The sequence below is a fragment of the Maniola hyperantus genome, chromosome 4 (assembly GCF_902806685.2).
Source record: "Maniola hyperantus chromosome 4, iAphHyp1.2, whole genome shotgun sequence".
In the NCBI taxonomy this organism is placed as follows: domain Eukaryota; kingdom Metazoa; phylum Arthropoda; class Insecta; order Lepidoptera; family Nymphalidae; genus Maniola; species Maniola hyperantus.
Window position 1 is genome coordinate 8,598,343 of NC_048539.1, and position 18,334 is coordinate 8,616,676.

General features: G+C 36.3%; 3 protein-coding genes across 7 annotated transcripts in view; 1 reads left to right on the forward strand and 2 right to left on the reverse strand.

Moving 5' to 3' along the window:
• Positions 1-750: 750 nt before the first annotated feature.
• Positions 751-5,396, reverse strand: LOC117997059 (decapping and exoribonuclease protein Rai1-like). 3 transcript variants are annotated; one of them, XM_069498327.1, is made up of 5 exons: positions 5,252-5,396; positions 4,743-4,956; positions 2,771-3,029; positions 1,671-1,809; positions 751-945 (listed from the first exon to the last, which is right to left on the reverse strand). In XM_069498327.1, the coding sequence occupies exons 2-5, from the start codon at positions 4,915-4,917 to the stop codon at positions 754-756; spliced, it is 765 nt and encodes a 254-aa protein (XP_069354428.1). In that variant the 5' UTR covers positions 4,918-4,956; positions 5,252-5,396; the 3' UTR covers positions 751-753. The 3 variants fall into 3 exon arrangements, with proteins under 3 accessions (XP_069354428.1, XP_069354427.1, XP_034841129.1); XM_069498326.1 differs by having other exon boundaries at positions 2,789-3,029; positions 4,743-5,384; XM_034985238.2 differs by having other exon boundaries at positions 4,743-5,383.
• Positions 5,397-5,702: 306 nt separating this feature from the next.
• On the forward strand, positions 5,703-8,061 carry LOC117997072 (prostaglandin E synthase 3 homolog). The gene has a single exon (XM_069498336.1). The coding sequence runs from the start codon at positions 5,855-5,857 to the stop codon at positions 6,323-6,325; it is 471 nt and encodes a 156-aa protein (XP_069354437.1). The 5' UTR covers positions 5,703-5,854; the 3' UTR covers positions 6,326-8,061.
• A 2,141-nt stretch (positions 8,062-10,202) lies between these two features.
• LOC117997045 (ATP-binding cassette sub-family C member 4-like) overlaps positions 10,203-18,334 on the reverse strand; it is a 56,665-nt gene continuing 48,533 nt past the window's right edge. For 2 of the 3 annotated variants that reach the window (XM_069498273.1, XM_069498272.1), the window contains exons 19-25: positions 18,163-18,286; positions 17,527-17,697; positions 17,108-17,235; positions 16,256-16,378; positions 15,253-15,375; positions 14,748-14,908; positions 10,203-12,739 (exon numbers count right to left, since the gene is read on the reverse strand). In XM_069498273.1, coding sequence (XP_069354374.1) covers positions 12,466-12,739; positions 14,748-14,908; positions 15,253-15,375; positions 16,256-16,378; positions 17,108-17,235; positions 17,527-17,697; positions 18,163-18,286 — 1,104 coding nt within the window. In that variant the 3' untranslated portion in view covers positions 10,203-12,465. The remainder of the gene's footprint in view (positions 12,740-14,747; positions 14,909-15,252; positions 15,376-16,255; positions 16,379-17,107; positions 17,236-17,526; positions 17,698-18,162; positions 18,287-18,334) is intronic. The other variant, XM_069498274.1, reaches the window with a different exon arrangement.

Sequence of the window (18,334 nt, forward strand, 5' to 3'; positions counted from 1 at the left end):
ACATCTTTCATAGATTTTTGCTTGAGGCAAGGATTTTAACCGAGGACCGAGCGGAGTAATAGTGTTGTGTGGCATTTACGTGCTTGACGCGTGATTGATGCGATTATATATTTTTTTGCCACGTTCGGACAATGTTCGAGATATGAAAAAAGTGCCGTTTGCTTAATCAAGCCCACTGAGCCCACTCAAGCTGCTTGACTAGCGCATCAAGCAGCTTGATCCAGCAAAACAAATCTCACCAAAACATTTCATGTAAATTTGGTTGTCAAGACACAAGTACATAATGCTTTGTTAAAAAGTTATAATATCTCTATTAGCCAACCCCTAGTTGAGCTTCGATTTGTGCTGCCCATGGGACCTGTCCCAAGTCCAAAGTAGGTATATAGCTGTAAAATCATTTACCTAAGCGATCGATTATGTATTTTAGGTATCGATTTCTGAACTACCCTTCAAAATATTAATATAAAGCGGATAAAAAGTAACCCTCTATAATACACCTATAAAAAAATAAATTAAAATATTATTTATAAATAAGGCTAGCTTTAAGTTTTATTGTACCTAATATTCAAAAAAAATATATAAAAATAATAATAATAAATAAATAAAAGGGGGAAATTGTACAAAGGACTTTAATATAAAAGGCTATTTTATTTACTTACATATTATTTTATTTTTATAATAATGTAGTGTAATTTGTAAAATTAATTTGTACTACAATATTCGAAATTTGCCATTTAGGTAGGTACCTACACACTAAGCTTGAGTATACCAAGTGGGCAAAATGTCATTGTCACAGTTCTCAGTTACTGAAATGGATTTATCAATATTAAATTGAAACTGTAGTGTGACTGGACCAGTTTGATTTTGATATTGTTCAAAGCTGCGTTTGACGAATGTTAAGAATTGGTTTAAATAATCCAATGCAATTTGTGGATGCCATTCATACTGAAACAGATAGTAGCATAATTTAATGAGAAATATTTTACCTGCAAAAACTTTTGCTTTTTATTTTTTAACTAGCTAATGCCCGTGACTTCGTACGCGGGGATTTAGGTTTTCAAAAATCCCGTGGGAACTCTTTGATTTTCCGGGATAAAAAGTAGCCTATGTCACTCTCCTCTTTATTAGATACATTTATGTACATAGTTGATAAGGTATCAAAAATAATGCCAATAAAACAGTAATTTTACTATAATAAGTATATTAAGTATAGTAAAAAATATATGTAGGTATACCTATTTAAAAATTGTATATTATGCTCAAATTGTATATTATGTCTAAAATAGAGAAGTAGGTAAGAGCTGGTTCATTGACACATTCACAATGACCAAACTTAACCATATCACATCACTATTCTTTATTTAAATATACAGTGGGGCCGATTCTGTTGTACACAATCTCTAAACTAAACTAAATTAGAAGGTCTAAATCTAGTGCTATCCTTTTCCGCAAGCAACATTATGATAGGGATAGCAATAGGTTTAGACGTGCCATTTTAGTTTAGTTTAGAGATTGTGTACAACGGAATTAGCCACAGTGTATACATCATTATTTTAGAATTTGACATTTAGATCCTATCAAAATGCTTAGTTTAATTTTTGGTTTAATTATTAAAAAATCTTCTTTGTTCCCCCATAACTTTTAATTACAAAATAAAATGTATGTGTTACCTTGCAATAGGAGACAATATCTTGAGTATCAAACCACTGCAACCGTTCAACAATACCTTGATCATTTCTAAAGCCCACATATAATCCTTTTAGGTTTGCTAAGTAACATTGACACCAGCATAGTAGTAATTTATGTTTTCTGTAAATATCAAATGAAAAAGTGCAATAAGTACCTACTGTGCAGTAAAATTCACTTAATAATGGCGGACAAACTATTACATACATGTAGTATGCTCGATTGTATTTACATCTATGTTCAACTGTAGCGCCTAAACTACCGAGCCGATTTTGATGTATGAGGTGTCAATCCATCTGTATATTATATAGAATTCATAGTCCTGACTGATCTATCAATGCACAGCCCAAACTACTGAACGAATCAGGCTGTTTGGCATGCAGATAGCTATTAATGATGTGGACATCTGCTAAGAAAGGATTTTTGATTATTCAACCCCTAAGAGTAAAATAGGTATTTGACAGGGATTTGTCAGGGGAATGCCAGGTGGCCATAGTAAATTAGGCCCTTAGGTGCCACACATGAAACTATATGGAAGCAACAGTATACATTAAAGCAATTAATTGGTAAAAATTTGGATTTGAAAAAGAGGGTTTTAATGTTACAAATTATTTTTATTTTTTACTAGCTGATGCCCGCGACTTCATCCGCGTGGATTTACGTTTTTCATTTTCTCTTTGATTTTCCGGGATAAAAAGTAGCTATGTATTAATGCAGGGTATAATCTATCTTCATTCCAAATTTCATCCAAATCCGTTAAGCCGTTTTTGCGTGATTGAGTAACAAACATCCAACATCCACACTTCATATTTATAATATTATTAGGATTTTCCATAGTATCAATATTCAAATTGTACAAAGACATCATATAGTAAGGTTTTGCCACTTCATAATGGTTTTAAATGTATCATCATTGATTTATTAATGTGTATCATACATAAGTATTAAAACTTGATTTTTTTTTAACAAATATTATATAATTTTTTTCACAATAAGAATATGCTGGGCACTTTTGGGCCAAATGTGGGCAGTATTATATTATATTCATATTATATTATATTATGTTTAAAAATAGTATACATACTTAAAAAAAAATTCTTGCCTCATGTATTGTATTTCTCTATTTGTTTTTAACTCTGCAAAACTGTTACTTCGTAGATAGTTTAAATTGGTATCAAAATCTTTTGCCTTTGGTTTTGGTAAAGTGGATTTTTCAGTAAGTAGAGAATCAATTTGTGCTCCATATAACAATCTATAATCACCCAACTTAGAATAATAAAACATTGAAAATTCTGCATTCTCAATTACAGGTGCTTGTATATCAGGTTCTAAGTTAGGCTGATCTGCAATAATATATTTCAGTTCTTACTACACAACCATTGAGAGAATGCAGTTCGCAACCGTAACAATTTGACGTCATAGCCACGGAAAATGGTATGGTTCAAAAAAAATAATACATAGGTATTTTTATTTTCGTACCACTTGCTCAAAAGTGACATTCAATGCTACAAAAAGCGTACATAACAGTAGTCATTTTTAATCTGTTAAAAACAGGGAAAGAAAATTGTACTGAATTTCATTCATCCCCTAGGGAGAGAATGTGATTTAAATTTGGAATACTTAGGTACCGAAATTTGTACTGAACTTTTTATTTATTTATTCAGATACAAGATTGACTGCCCTTGACTGCAATCTCACCTAATGGTAAGTGACGATGCAGTCTAAGGTGGGAGCGGGCTAACCTGGAAGGAGTATGGCAGTTTTTATTAAACCCATACACCTTTGGTTTCTACACGGCATCATACCGGAACGCTAAATTGCTTGGCGGCACGGCTTTGCCGGTAGGGTGGTAACTAGCCACGGCCGAGGCCTTCCACCAGACAGACAGACTACATCTGTGTTTACACCATTGAGTTTGTATATAAAGCATTATACATCTTTTTAAAAAAGGAATACGCATTTAATATGCAGTAATGATTATTAAATAAAATTACGAAAACCGACGAGGCCGTATGAGCTTGATGCCTTTGCTTTTCCGACAAAAAAATATGTCGCGTTATTAGGAATTTGCCGCGTTTTTGTTTTCTTCAAATAGGTACATAAAGGTTAAGTTTATTTAATTTATTTTTATAAATAAGTTAATTTTCTAAAAATACGTTTAGTAAATGCTTATCTCATATTATTATTGTGTCAATTTTTTTGCAAATGGTACGAAAAGTAGAGTATTTACCTCGGTGATAAAGCTGTCTTAGTCTTGGGTGAACTTAAATCCCTCGCTACACTCAGGACTCGTCTTAAATCCCTCGCTTCGCTTGTGATTTAAGTTTTTAACACCCTCGCTACGCTCGGGAGTAAACCTTGAGTCCTTCGTTACGCTCGCGATTTAAATCGTCACCCGCGACAGAAGACACTGCTTTATCCCCTTGGTTAATAATCTACTATTATTACTTATAAGTTATAACATTTTGTGGATGTCTATAATACGAGTACCTTCATATTATAGTAGGTAGGTACTGTAAAATATAAGTTAAATTTAGGGCTCTGTAAAAAAAGGAACCTTTGAAAGAGCACAAATGTTTGATAAATTAGCTACAGAAATAAAAAATATCAGTAAGATAAACATTTTCAAAAAGAAACTGAAAGATTTTGTAATTATAAATATCTGAGTCTGGCTCTACTGGCAATGGGCAAACAACCAGGCAGGGCACGTGATGTTAAGTAATTACCATCGTCCATGAACATTAGATGCACCAGAGGAACTACTTGCCAGCTTTTCAGGAATTTGTCAATCCGCCCCTAGAACAACCCCATGTTAAAACCTAGTGGGAACACCGCCAAAGAGAGTTGATTCCACAGTTAGCATGTGCTTGGAGAAAAATATGTGGCACTAGCCAGGTGGTGAGGGTGAAATTACACCATACCAATTACTTGTATGGTAGGATGCGGTGTGGTTATAGATAAATGAGGGTAGAATAAAGGCAAACAACTCTTCAGAACACTATTATTAAGGCGATAGAATATCATTGATCTAAGGTTATACATTTTAAAACATTTACCTGATGACATATATTGTTCGAATTTGTATCCCCAGGCACAAAATTTCATTTCTTCCTTACTACGAGATTTCCTTCTGGATATTTTCTGTTCACTTTCAATGGAACATAAGTATATGGACCCTTTAAACAAGCTTGCTCTTATCAAAATACGTTCTTGATCAAAAGCGGCACACATAACACTAATTAACGTTCTTCTATAGGTAATGAAGTCAGCCTGAAATTGAGGGAATAAATACTGGTGTTTGTCTTGAAGAAATTTTAGTAGTAGATCAATCTTTTCTTCATTATCTTCGGTATTCCTTTTTACAGCTGATGTTATATTATGGTTTAAGTCCAAGGATGTCGATCCATTATTAATAGAGTTTAAGAATTTCAGCTGCGATAAATCAGAATGATACTGGCGATCAACATCAACACTCATGTAACCAATAATAATAGGTTCGCTAAGGGTTTTGCCGATATGACTGCGAGAGTTTCGCATTTTAATTAAGAATGGTTTGATGTTTTACCCCTGTTCTCACTCATTTTGATAAAAATTCACTGTTTCACATCGATATATATTTCATTTTCTTTTTATAGGTATTTTTTTAAACTGCAAAGAGTATGTAACGTATACTTTTTTCAGACAAAATCGAAAATGTATGAACTGGATTGCATGCTTTAACACCAACATTAAAAACTAACACTGACAGAAAGACAGTACCACCAACATAACCAAACAAGTAGCTCTTTGAAATTCAATAGATTAAAAATAAAAGAACAGAAACACAGAAACATAGATTATCTACTATATCAGAAAATTGTTTTTATTTATAGTATAAACCACTCCTTATTCTTAGTCTGAGAGAAATTCGGATTTCCGACTGACTTTTTATGACCACAGAGAAATTTTTTATACTACTACTTAAAGAGATTAACCCATGATTAACCTAATTAATGAGTTATTATTCTGTGGTTGCTGTTGGTTGCTGCATGTCCATTTCAGTCATCCATGTCATACAAAAATTTTGTTATACGAAAGCTTCGCCTGCCTGAATAGATTTAATAAGTTAATAATTAACGTTTAACAATATAATTTTGCAGGCAAGAAAACTATTTAACTATTTATTATCATGAATTCCGAAATAATCGCAACTCCACCGTCAGTGTCCTGGGCGCAGGGAAATTCTAATGTGTTTTTAACTTTTAATGTAGAGTGTGAAAAACCGGATATCAAAATAGAGAGAAAACTAGTGTCCTTTAAAGGTATATGTGCACCAGAACAGAAATTATACGAAGTTGAAATACCATTGTACGCAGAAATTGATCCAGAAAAGAGTAGTCATTTGAATAAAGGCAGAATTATTGAGGTTGTTTTAGCGAAGGAGCAACAAGATGAATCATTCTGGCCCTCATTGACAAGTGATAGAAAGAAGCACCACTGGCTTAGAGTGGATTTCAACCGATGGCAGGTTGAAGGAGATAGTAGCGATGAGCAAATGAATGAAGATTCCGACAACATGTTCTCAAAACCTTTTGCAGATGATTATGAGCTTAATGACTCAAGTTCCAATGAAGAGGAGGACTTGCCTGATATACAATAACAGCAAGGAATAGTCCAATAGCAAATAGTTAAATGTGGATTTGTGTGCTAAATAGCATAATGTTACTATGTGCTTAATTATACAAGGAATTCATAGAATAGCTTGTTTGAGATATTGAAAAATTATTTGTATGATGTATAAAATCAACTGGATTGAGAATTTTATTGTTTGACAGTACATATTGAGTTATACTTTTAGTTATAATGTAGATTTTAATATGAAATCACAAGTAGTATGAATTTGCTTTAAACAATATTAATACACAAAGAAAAATAAACTTAATTTACTATAATCTGCTAAAACATAAATAGGGTACAACATGCAGCATACCATATGTGCCGCTTGCACTCCCACTGCTCTACATGCAGGGAAAGCAAGCTAACAAGATCTTTGTGGTAGGAACAACATTCAGCATGCAGTAAGCGCTGTTCGCCCTCCCACTGCTAAACATGCAGGAGAGGCAAGCCACCAAGCAAGCAAGACAACCACCACCATGCAACATCACACAAGTCTTCTAAAATACATTCAATGTACATTTCACTTCAACACTGGAGCATCCTCAGTATCAGTAGAAGTACAATGCACAGTTGTAAAGTGATTGCACATGCACAATTGCACAATTATTATGAAGTGCATTGTAGTCTACATTATCTGAGGATGCTTCAGTGTTAGAGTGAAACATCTGTTGAGTGTGCTTTGGAAGATTTGTATGGTGTTGCATTTGGATGCTTGGTAGTTTCCTTTTTGAATATGTTTAGTAGTGGGGGAGCCGGCAGTGCATGCTGCATGTTGTATCATAAACCTACCTAGATTTATCTGTGCAAATTGTAGCAAATTAAGCTTATAGTTACTTGTGTATCATGTACTTCAGCAAAGTAACACCTATGTTTATCCAACAGTATTAATAATAAAAAGGCCTGTTTCTTAACTGCCAGATAAACTTTATGTAACAAATTTGACTACGTAGTAGTACATACAATTTCTTTGATCAGGAAGCGGCATGGAATCTGACAAAATATAAAATTTATTAGTTCAAGTCTATCTGGTAGTTGTGAAACTGGTTAATCGTCATAATTTAAGATCTAATTTTTTTAAATTCATGTTTGCACATTGTGTTTGTTGAATAAAGTAACATGTTATAATATGTTGACATGGTCATATTGTAACATAGTTGTTTTTTGAAAATGCTAAAAAGATGCCCTAGTTAGTTACTTTTTTCATTAATATTTTATAGGACAAAATATATTCAGCCCACCTATGTTTTTTGGAAAATGTTCAAACGCACTTACGCTGCGCGACGCGACGGGACGCGACGCGTTAGTGCCTTGCTCCAAGCAAATTCATAAGTAATAAGTAAACCATATTTGCCGCGCAGCAGTGAGCTTTGCTCCCTACAAGCTCATATTATAATATAAACAATATTAAACGTGCTGCGTGCAGTGTAAGTGTGTTGGGACCTTAAAAGTTAAAAGTATATATTTCACTAGCTGATGCCTGTGACTTTGTCTGTGTGGATTTCAGTTTTAAAAAATCCTGTGGGAATTTGTTTTGATTGCCTGAATTTATGGGGATTCTTGTTGCAACAATACATTTCTGCCAATAATGAGAGTGTCTGCCATTTCTGCCAAAATTTTACTTTACCAATTACCTACCATCATTTACAAAATCTTAAATGCTTAATTATGGTTATTGATTAAAAATAATAAATTATGTTAGTAGTTCTGAAGCAAACAGAATTTTTATTATTATTGAAACGAACAATGTGGCTAATTCTGTTGTAAAACAAACCTTTAAAGTCTAAACTAAGTTGACGAATCTAAATCTAGTGCCATCATTTTCCTCACTGAGATTATGAAAGGTATCCATTTCATAATGCTTAGAGCAATAGATTTTAGTTAAGGGGTTGTGTACAACAGAATTAGCCACATCATCCTGTCCTGTTTTTGGTGTAAAAAAAATGTAAAGTTAAATTAATTATTAGGATTCCATACCAAAATCGTAAAAAGGGAACCCGAGTCATACAAACACGCTGCATCGAATCTCGTGGAATCGTTTGAGTCCACATTAGGGCTTCATATTCAGCTATATTTGTAGAGGCTATATTATACAGGTACCGGTCTTCCATTAGATTGATAATTTTGTCCGACATTCAGGTTTCCTTATCGATAAAATCTTCGAAGCAGGTTTGTTTATGCCTGAAACTTTCTCTTTGAGACTATCTCAAACTTCTCCCTTACTTTCGCCAAGTTACCTACTGTTCTTTTTCTGTACTTAGGTACATACTTGTCCTTTGATGTTTTTTTAAATTCATTCATGTCTCTACAATTTGATATTGCGCATTGCATATTTTTAGATTGCTTATTCAATGGGTCTCTGCTCGCGATGCGGTGCCCAGAAGACTGCGAGCAGCGCGGGCTGCGTCTCGTAAGGTTTGCATTGAATGGACTCCGGACGGGTTCGGAACTAGTCAGGCATACTCTGTCTGACAAACGTGAGTTGAGCCGTCCTACATTTAACATCATTGCACGATTAAAGAGCAGTGTGAAGTCGGAGATGGCAGTGTCTGTGCTTGTTAATCTGAATAGCAACACCATGCGTTCAGCGTTTCCCTGGATGTATCAACTCCTGCGTACATTATCATCTCACCATTTTCCTGAATCACTCAAGGTACTTAACTTCAGTAGGCAATACCCAAAATCGAAATACCTAGCTAGGTAGTTAGTTCCATTTCCTGCATAGCTACAATTATTAAGTAGGTACTAGTTGATGTCCGCGACTTCGTACGCGTGGATACACGTTTTTAAATAAACCTGTGGGAACTCTGATTTCCCGGGATAAAAAGTAGCCTGGTCACTCTCCAGGTCTTTATCTATATTCTATACCCATGAAAAAAATCACGACACGTCGTTGGGTATAGCGATGTTAATATTATATTATGTTTGTCGTTTATTCATAGTGCTCTTTTAGATAAGTACCTACTTAGATATACTTAGTCCGCGTCAGGTTGAGATGGCAATCGGGGTATGAGGCGGGGAGATGCCCCGCACACCCCCACAGCCGCGCTCGTTCGCACCGGGTTAGCGCGGGGTCTGTGCGGGTGTGCGGGGCATTCCTCCCACGATTGCCATCTCGACCTGTCGCGTACCATATACCATTGGTTTTGAAAACTTACAAGTGCTAATTGTATTATTTTAATAGCACACCTACGTCGAAATAACTGCACATAATATGTAGTTCACAAATCCACTACGCCGAACCTATACTTATGCTTAAGTATAGGTATAAATTATGGTTTATATTATTATAATGATGCATGCATGACAAAACATGTAGCGAATCATCATCATCATTAACCGATATACGTCCACTGCTGGAGGTCTCTTGTAGGGACTTCCACACGCCACGGTCTTGCGCCGCCTGAATCCAATGGCTCCCTGCGACTAGTGTGGGGGTGGGGTCTTCCAACGCTGCGCCTTCCGGTGCGAGGTCGCCACTCCAGCACCTTTGCAAACTCACTGCAAATAAAACATCTGACTGAGCTAGAGGTCAACGAAAGTTGCGTAAATAGATAGGCGGGGCGTCGACCCCGAATTTTGCATTCTGTATACATTACGGGTTTTAAAAATAATAAATCACTAAAACTACTTACAAGTATGAGACAAATGGTTATTGATATTGGATTGTGTTTAGGTATTATAATAAAAGCGCTAAGTTTTCGCTAGCGTTCCAATTACACCCTGTATAGCAAAGAAAAACATAATAGATTTTTTATTGGAAATATACCTACATATACCTACTTATCTACTGATTGACGTAGGCATAGCTACCTCTAATATTACAAAGATACAAACACAGAAATAAAATAAACGTCCGTAGGTATAGTTTATTTTTATTTGTTCGAGGTTAACCTCTATGGCAATCACATTATTTATAATGTCTCAAAAGGTACGGTATAAAACGTACAATTGATGGTGTTTTGATAAAAATAAATAACAGTTTTCGTCAGCGCTTCCTCTAAACAACTAAAATTTTCATTCATTCCCATTCATCACTCAGTCCGTACTCCGTATTGGAATAACATGCCGTTAGTACTATTATATATTCTGTGCCGTTATGTACAAAACAAGGTAGGTAGATATTTAACAAAAAAACCTTAAGGCCCAAGACTCGGGTCTGCCCGCGAAATTCAAATTTAATTTATGAGTAATTTGTGAGTAGCTCACGTCAAACTCATTATTTTGACTATTATCTTCATATTATCTTAAACTGGACGCTTTCAAGTAAATATTTTTATATAAGCCTGTGAAGATGATACTGCTAGGGGCTCAATTTGAATGCCACAAGCCTACTTTGTCGTATTAGTTTACAAATTGCGAAAAACCAAAATAAATTTGAATTTCGCGGGCAGACCGTGTTACAATTTACTTTGCCCGGCATGCGTTACAACTTGCAATGCCTCTTTTGTTATAACGACTCGTGCGCCACCTGGTTGATGGTAGGTACTAACTATGTCGGAAAACTTCATACAAGTATCAACAACAACTGTTCAAAGTTTCCACTCAACCGGATGTACGATGCGCGAAAGCATTGTTAACACGTCATATTACATTCTAGAATCTAGATGTACCTAAGTACAGTACGACAAGGTTCTTTTAGCACTTGAATGACATTGACAGGGGGGGGCGTTAGTTGCAGAACAAAGGCGTAGACTATTCAAATAACAAAAAAAAAAGATTCCGACGAATTGAGAACCTCCTCCTTTTTTTGAAGTCGGTTAACTAAGGGGACACTTGACGGCAACGCTAGTTCCGATTTTCGCCACGCGCCAAAAGAGCCTTGTCGCACTGTTGGTAGGTATTTCCTAGGTACTGCCTAGCCAGCCTAGATATTTATTTCATAATTATTATTTATTTATAGAAATAAAAACTATGTAGGTATCTGAACACTTGAGAAGTAAAATTAGAATATCCAATTGGTATGATTAACATAATATATAGGTATGTAGTTAAACTAAACTAGGTACCCTAACAGCAATGAACTTAAAATAGGACCTTGCATACCTTAAGAATTATTTTTATTCCTGTTAACGTGTAATTATTACACCATCGCAATTATAATTCTAAGTACCTAACTGCATCATTCCAAAACGATAATTATTCTTACCTACTTAACTAATTACATTACACTTAATAGTATAAGAGTCTGCGTAAACAGGCCTCTCGCCACAACTTCAACAGCGACAAGCTGCGTCTATTTCATTTTTCATTCATTTTGTAGCGATTCGCCTTACTCGTGCTACCACGACACCTGCACGTGTCACCACTCCTCTGGCACCACACCTAAAGTCAACTATGTAAGTAATAGGTGCGAGTGAGACTATTAATAAATAAAAAGAGGTGATGGCCTAGTGGTTAAGACACCGACCTCTTATTTGGGAGATCGAGGGTTCGATTCCGGGCACGCTGACGCACCATTAACATTTCGGAGTTACTTGCGTTTCAAGCAATTAAATGTCACTTGATGTAGCTATGAAGGAAAAACTTCGGGAAGATACTTGCTTGACAGAGAATTTACCATAAAAAATGTGTGTGACGTCTGCCAATACGTAATTGCCCAGTGTAATGGACTATGGCCAAAGCCCTCCTCATTCTGAGGAGAGACCCGTGCTCAATTGTGGGCCAGCGATGGGCTGATGGTGATGACTATTAAAGTAAGCTTAACGTAGTCACGACTGGCATTTAGCATGTGGGTAATAGGTATATGGCTGTGTTAAGTTGCCCGTTTGCGCGGAGCCTAAATGGTAGGTACAACTACTCGTACTTATTATCTAACAATGGCGCCGTTTCTGTTCTATTTTTTCAAACTAAATTCAGAGCATCTGCGTCCTCTTCTTATTAATTTTCTAAAAAAGGACGGAACATGAATTCTATATTTAAAGACTAACTATTAAACAATACGCTCGCCGATTGGCAACCAAATGGTCACGAGGTTTGACGGCTCTACATTAAATTTAAAACTCTGTGCCGTGTGTTAAAACTGTGTCCGACTGTGTCTGTCTTTTTCATATTAAGTAGGTATACCTATTAGTAAGAAGAGGATGCGATTGTTTTAAAACTTAGTTGCGCTCAGAATCAGTCCCATTATTCTTTTACACCGCCACTGTCCAGGAATGTTTTCTCTGCAATTTTGTACAACTGCTCCGACAACTTGTCACTGGTCTCTTTGACCATCTTCGTAAAGTAGCCTTGAGGATTGTTCAGCAATCTGTATGGGTGGTCGAATTCAACCAGCCGACCAGAGTCCATTACCATAACACGATCCGAATCCATTATTGTGTTGAGTCGATGAGCTACTGTGACCACCGTGCAGTCCGCGAAGCGCTTTCTAATTGTTTTTTGGATAAACTCGTCTGTTCTGAAAATAACAATAAAAAACTGGTCAAATGCGTATCACACAAGTGGTTCCGCAGCCATGCTAGTTGCTGAAAACCATTGACGAAACAACCAAGGTTGTTAAATCAATGCTAAAAACTTTGTCGGTGATTATTTGTTATAGATAGTTTTGTCAAAAACAGCTGTCTAAGAAACTTGCAATGTTTTTAAAAAACTTATTGGACTAAGAGCCAGCGCGTGTCAGACCGTCGTTATTTTATAAAAGCTGAAAGTTGTTCTGTGTGCTATCTCTAACACAGGGAGCAACGTTCAGCGATTATGAAGTTTGGATCATGGTGGCTTTGGGAGATAACGGGTAATAAAGGTGTAAAAAATCTTACGTCAAAGTAATAAAATCTAATTTAATTCATCTTCTTCAGAATAGTATTAGAAAACACGCCATGCATTGCCAGACAGTATGGTGGCAACTCCTTGCATACCAGACACCCTTAAAGTTTTAATGTTTAAAGGTGTCTGTCACGATACTAGTGTCTGGCAACGCATGACGTGATTTCACTCTCTCTATAATCTCTCTCTATATTTAACAAGCGGGTAAACAGTAATGATGGCGTCTATTGTCTAAAATCTAACCTAACCTACATCCATACTAATAAAAAATTATAATAATTGTCAGACGCATTTGCGACCAACTGAAAATTATGTGTCAAATTTTGCGAGATGTTAATGCTCCAGAACTTCATGACCAACTGTGTCGCATACGTGTCCCTGAATCCAACAGTAATCTTCGTCCACGAAAAAATAAACTTTTCGTGGTCCCACATCATCGCACTGTTGCTAGATCTATGTCACCTGTACCCCGTTCATTAGCATCATTCAACGCGCTTTTGGACAATAATGCTCAATGGGACCCATTTAATGATGGGTCTATAATACTGGTTCGGGAGTTACTGAAGTACGCTGAGAGCATTGCATGAATATGTCATTCAATGTTCTCAGCGTACATATTCAAAATTCTTTGATCTTTTATCGTTTTGAATTTTATGTCTTTTTTCTTGTACCTACCTTTATTTGTATTTAAATTTATTATTAATCATCTAGTTAGTGTAAGTGGCACTGCCGTTCTAATTAGATATAAAATAAATAAATAAATAAATAATAAATGTATAGGTATGCGACTGCGATGTTTAGACGAAGGCTAAAGCTGACGTAATTCCATAATTGGATAGGTATTTATACATTCACAGCTGACTAACCTATACGATCGTATCTAAATACTAAAAAATATATTACGCATTTCATCATCAACAACCCATCGCTGGCTCACTTTTGAGCACGGGTCTCCTCTCAGAATGAGAAGGGGTTGGCCATAGTCCCCCACGCTGGCCGAGTGCGGATTGGCTGACTTCACACACCTTTGAGTACATTATACAGAACTCTCAGCTCAGGCATTCAGATTTCCTCACGAAGTTTTATTTCACCATTAAAGCAAGTGATAGGTATATAATTGCTTAGAACGCACATAACTCCAAAAAGTTAAAGCTGAGTTTAAAGTTAAATATGGTTTTAAATAGGAGGCCGACGATGCGGACATCTATCACCGCGCATTACGCATTTACCTAATCTAATCACTAATATCCTAATATGTAGGTACCTATGTACTTAGGTAGATAATAATTGAGGCTCATCTTCATTTTAATGCTATTCAACAGTCTATGTATAGTGCGCGACAGGTCGAGGTGGCAATCGGGGAGGGAACGCCCCGCACACTCGCACCCGCTTTTTTGAAAAAGATAATGGCGCACATGTAGCTAGGCCAGGCTCCATACTAAAATGTTCAAACCCTTTAGTAAGGTTTTCACGCCTTTTCAATGTCAGAAATGATATTTTTAACCGACTTCAAAAAAAGGAGGAGGTTCTCAATTCGTCGGAATCTTTTTTTAGTACCTACTTAACTTAAAACTAGAAATAAAATTGATGATGGCTTATCACAGCTAGGTAGCTAGGTGACTTGTTTTGTCAAAGGTACTTACTTGGGATCCACATTAGCAGTGGCCTCGTCCAGCACCAGAATTCTATTTCCACGAAGAATTGCCCGCGCCAAGCATACTAACTGCCTTTGTCCAAGTGAAAAGTTGGATCCGCCTTCCGAAACTTTGAAATCTAGCGATGGAATCGCTGCCTTCAAATCAACCTGGAAATCGTTGAAAATATTGGTGAGTGCTTACAAAAAATCGGTTAAGTGTGAGTCGGACTCGCACACGAAAGGTGCGTACCATCCTACAAAAAATAACTAATTTTTTCATGGCAGCCATTTTGAAATTTTTATTATTGTTGTTATAGCGGCAATAGAAATACCTACCTAGTACCTAGCCTACCTACACATTCTGTGAAAATATCGGTTCTCTACCTATTACGGCTCACGAGATACAGCCCACTGACAGACAGACGGACGGACAGCGGAGGCTTAGTAATAGGGTCTTGTTGGCGCCCTTCGGGTATGGTAGGTAAACAAGCGATGATATTTCTGGTACTTACTGCTTCAAGAGCTTTCCATAATTGTTCATCGTCGTAGCTATTGAATGGGTCTAAATTGTATCGTATGGTTGCGGAAAATAGCACTGGTTCCTGAGGTATAATAGAGATCTTCGAACGCAATTCCTGGAAATAATTGAAAAAATAAGTTATTAGTCGATCGGAGTGCAACCATAGTGTAGAGGTACTGATATTAGTATAAGTACATGTTCTAGTGTAAAAACTCGAACTAAACGGTTTCCTAAGATTTTTTCCTTAAAACCTAAAATTTACTAAGCCTTAATGATCAAACCCTTAATAGCTTTAATGGTCTGAATACTAACTAAACCAGAACGAAATCTAATCACTCCAATTTCAAGCAGTGTTGTCTATCGGATAGACAACACTGCTTGAAATTGGAGTGATTACTTACGCACTTTACAAAATCACTTTGGGAATAGGATAGACTCTATCCTATTCCCAAAGTGATTTTGTAAAGTGCGTAGACTTTCGTAAGAAAGTCGAGTAAGTAAGCATAGGTGACGCTGTAGGTATGTAGGGAGTAGGGATAAAGAAGCAAGTCTTCTGGCGTAGTCCAAAAAACCAGTAAAATTTTCCTAAACGTCCAATTCAAACTTATTTTAGTCAGTTGACCAGCCCGTCTTTATACCCGAGTGGGCTTACCTACCTATTCCATGGATATATGTGATATATCACAATAGGTAGGTACGTATAAATCTTCCTCGTTATAATGAAACCCGCAATGAATCGCACACAGTAATTTAGGTACAAAATTTATTTACCAAAATCGAACCTGTTCCAAACGTTCTCTATATAGGTTGGTACCTACCTATTCTTTTTCAGGATTAAAACTATCCTATTGTTCCAGAGTATTAACTATAAGACGAAGAAGTATGTATAATACCAATTCAATACGTCGAGTTCTGTTGAAGTCCTTTAGGTAGATAGAAATCGCGACAGTTTGCAAAATTTCAAAGGCAAATACTGTTTCATGACTGTTACTAACCTGTAGCGCGAGATAGGAAGTGTCGACGTCATCGATGAGGATTTCCCCCTCCACTATGGCGAGGCGGAACAATGAAGAAATGAGTGAAGATTTCCCAGCACCCGTTCTTCCTACTATTCCAACCTGGGTAAATAAAATTATATAAAGAAAACATGCTAATTAAATTACGTAATAGGTCTTGGAATGTAGTAATAAAATAATGTGATTTTTTGTATAGTGGTAGTTTATAGGGCTAGAATTCTTTATCAAAGAGAGTAATTGAAAAATCATGAATTTTATTTATTTTTATCATAATTTAATTATTAACGTCTGGCTGTACGGAAAGCGATTAATGTCACAAGGCGTAAACGACAAAAAACTATATTCTAGCCCCGTAAACTACCGCTACCTTTACAAAAATCACATTACTTTATTAATACAGTCCAAGACCCTATTAAAAAAACCAAAAAACCCGACTGCTAGTAAATACTAACTGGTAACTGTAAAGTAAAAAAAGTATTGTATTCTATAACTAAAATAGAAATTGAAAAGGTCTTAAAGATAAATGTTAGAAAATGTATAGGCGGGGGCAAGCTACTAAGTAGTTGGCTAAATCGTGACCTTCAGCTGTACCTATCCGCTAAGAAAGGATTTTTGAAAATCCAACCCTTAAGAAGGCTAGCTTTAAGTTTTATTGTATTAAAAAAAAAAAAAAAAAAAAAACCCTTAAGGGTTTCAGGTTCATAAAATTCAGAGCACTAATTTCTCTACAATTCAAAGCTGAATTTACTTCCATTACAAAAAGCTTAATTTCAGATCTCTTGTATTTTTTGTGAATTTATTATTATTTTTAATGTTTCGCAAGGAACTAACCTTCCACCCACTTTCAATAACCAAGTTTAGATTCTTCAGTACAGGCAAATCTTCGAGAGTGTACTTCATATAACAATTGCGAAACTCGACGCGGCCGCACCAAGGCCAACCTTTAGGGGTTTCCTTACCTAAAATAGAAAATATAGATTCATGAAAGTAACAAAAACTTTATTTCGTGTTAGGTACCTACATATTTCGTTCTACTTATTATGTGTACATATATTAAGGTCGCCTATTGTAGGTATTTTTTCATTTTTATGTTTTTAGCCATGCGAAGCCGGGGCGGGACGCTAGTTATATAGATAATATGCTCCCAGCAGCTGTACTCACGTGTTTAGTCGTAATGCGTCGACTAAACACGTGAGTACACCCGAGAGCATCTATGTTTATAATTCCATCTCACACTAGATATATCTTACTTCCTTTGTCCCACTGAGGTTCTCTCTCAATGTGTGTGTATTGCAGGATGCGCTCCACGCTGGTCATCTGCGAGATCACTTCCGCAGTCTGTCGCACGCCAAACTGCAGCATGCCCGTCAAGATGAGAGTTTGGGATATCGCCAGCCCCACGTTTCCAGAGAATATTGTTTCTAAATTAAAAGAAGATAGGTGTGTAACATTTCGAAATTGCTGCCAGCTTTTATTCGTAGCAAAAATCCCAAAACCATTTTTCAAATTTTCTGTTTGTTAGTCCGGCCTCATCTACGAAACGGCTGAATTTTAACAGAACTTTATATAGTTACAGACACTGGAAAATAGTAGTATACGTAGAGACTATTGGTAGGTAAGGTAAAGCTAAAGGTAGGTTTGAACATTGAAGCAATTAAATATCACATCATGAGGAAACCTGTGTGCCTGAGAGTTCTCAAATAGTGTGTGAAGTCTGCCCATCCGCACTGGGCCTGCGTGGCAATTTGTGACCTAAACCCTTCTCATTCTGAGAGGAGACCCATGCTCAATAGTGAGTTGGCGATGGGTTGATCATGATGATGATGATGATGATGAAGTAGGTACTGGTAAGGATTCTAAAAATCTCTTAAATAAGATGTACTTACTACTATCAATCACGAGGAAAGCAACGATAACAATCGTCAAGTACAACACGCAGATGAAGTCAAGCCAGAAACCAAGCGTCACACCGCTAGCCAAGTAGCTGCTCCAGGTTGAAGTGTGGATGTCCTAAAAAGTTATTATTTTCTTAAGAACAAGTCAATAACTTAACATAAA

Bases quoted from the DNA above. Each gene is read 5' to 3' on its own strand.
- LOC117997072 (XM_069498336.1), top strand. From the start codon at position 5,855: ATGAATTCCGAAATAATCGCAACTCCACCGTCAGTGTCCTGGGCGCAG.
- LOC117997059 (XM_034985238.2), bottom strand. From the start codon at position 5,223: ATGCGAAACTCTCGCAGTCATATCGGCAAAACCCTTAGCGAACCTATT. The intron at 1,810-2,770 runs GTATGTATACTA...TGATATTTACAG, and splicing joins AGGCAAGAATTTTTTTTTAA to AAAACATAAATTACTACTAT. The intron at 946-1,670 runs GTAACACATACA...TATCTGTTTCAG, and splicing joins ATATTGTCTCCTATTGCAAG to TATGAATGGCATCCACAAAT.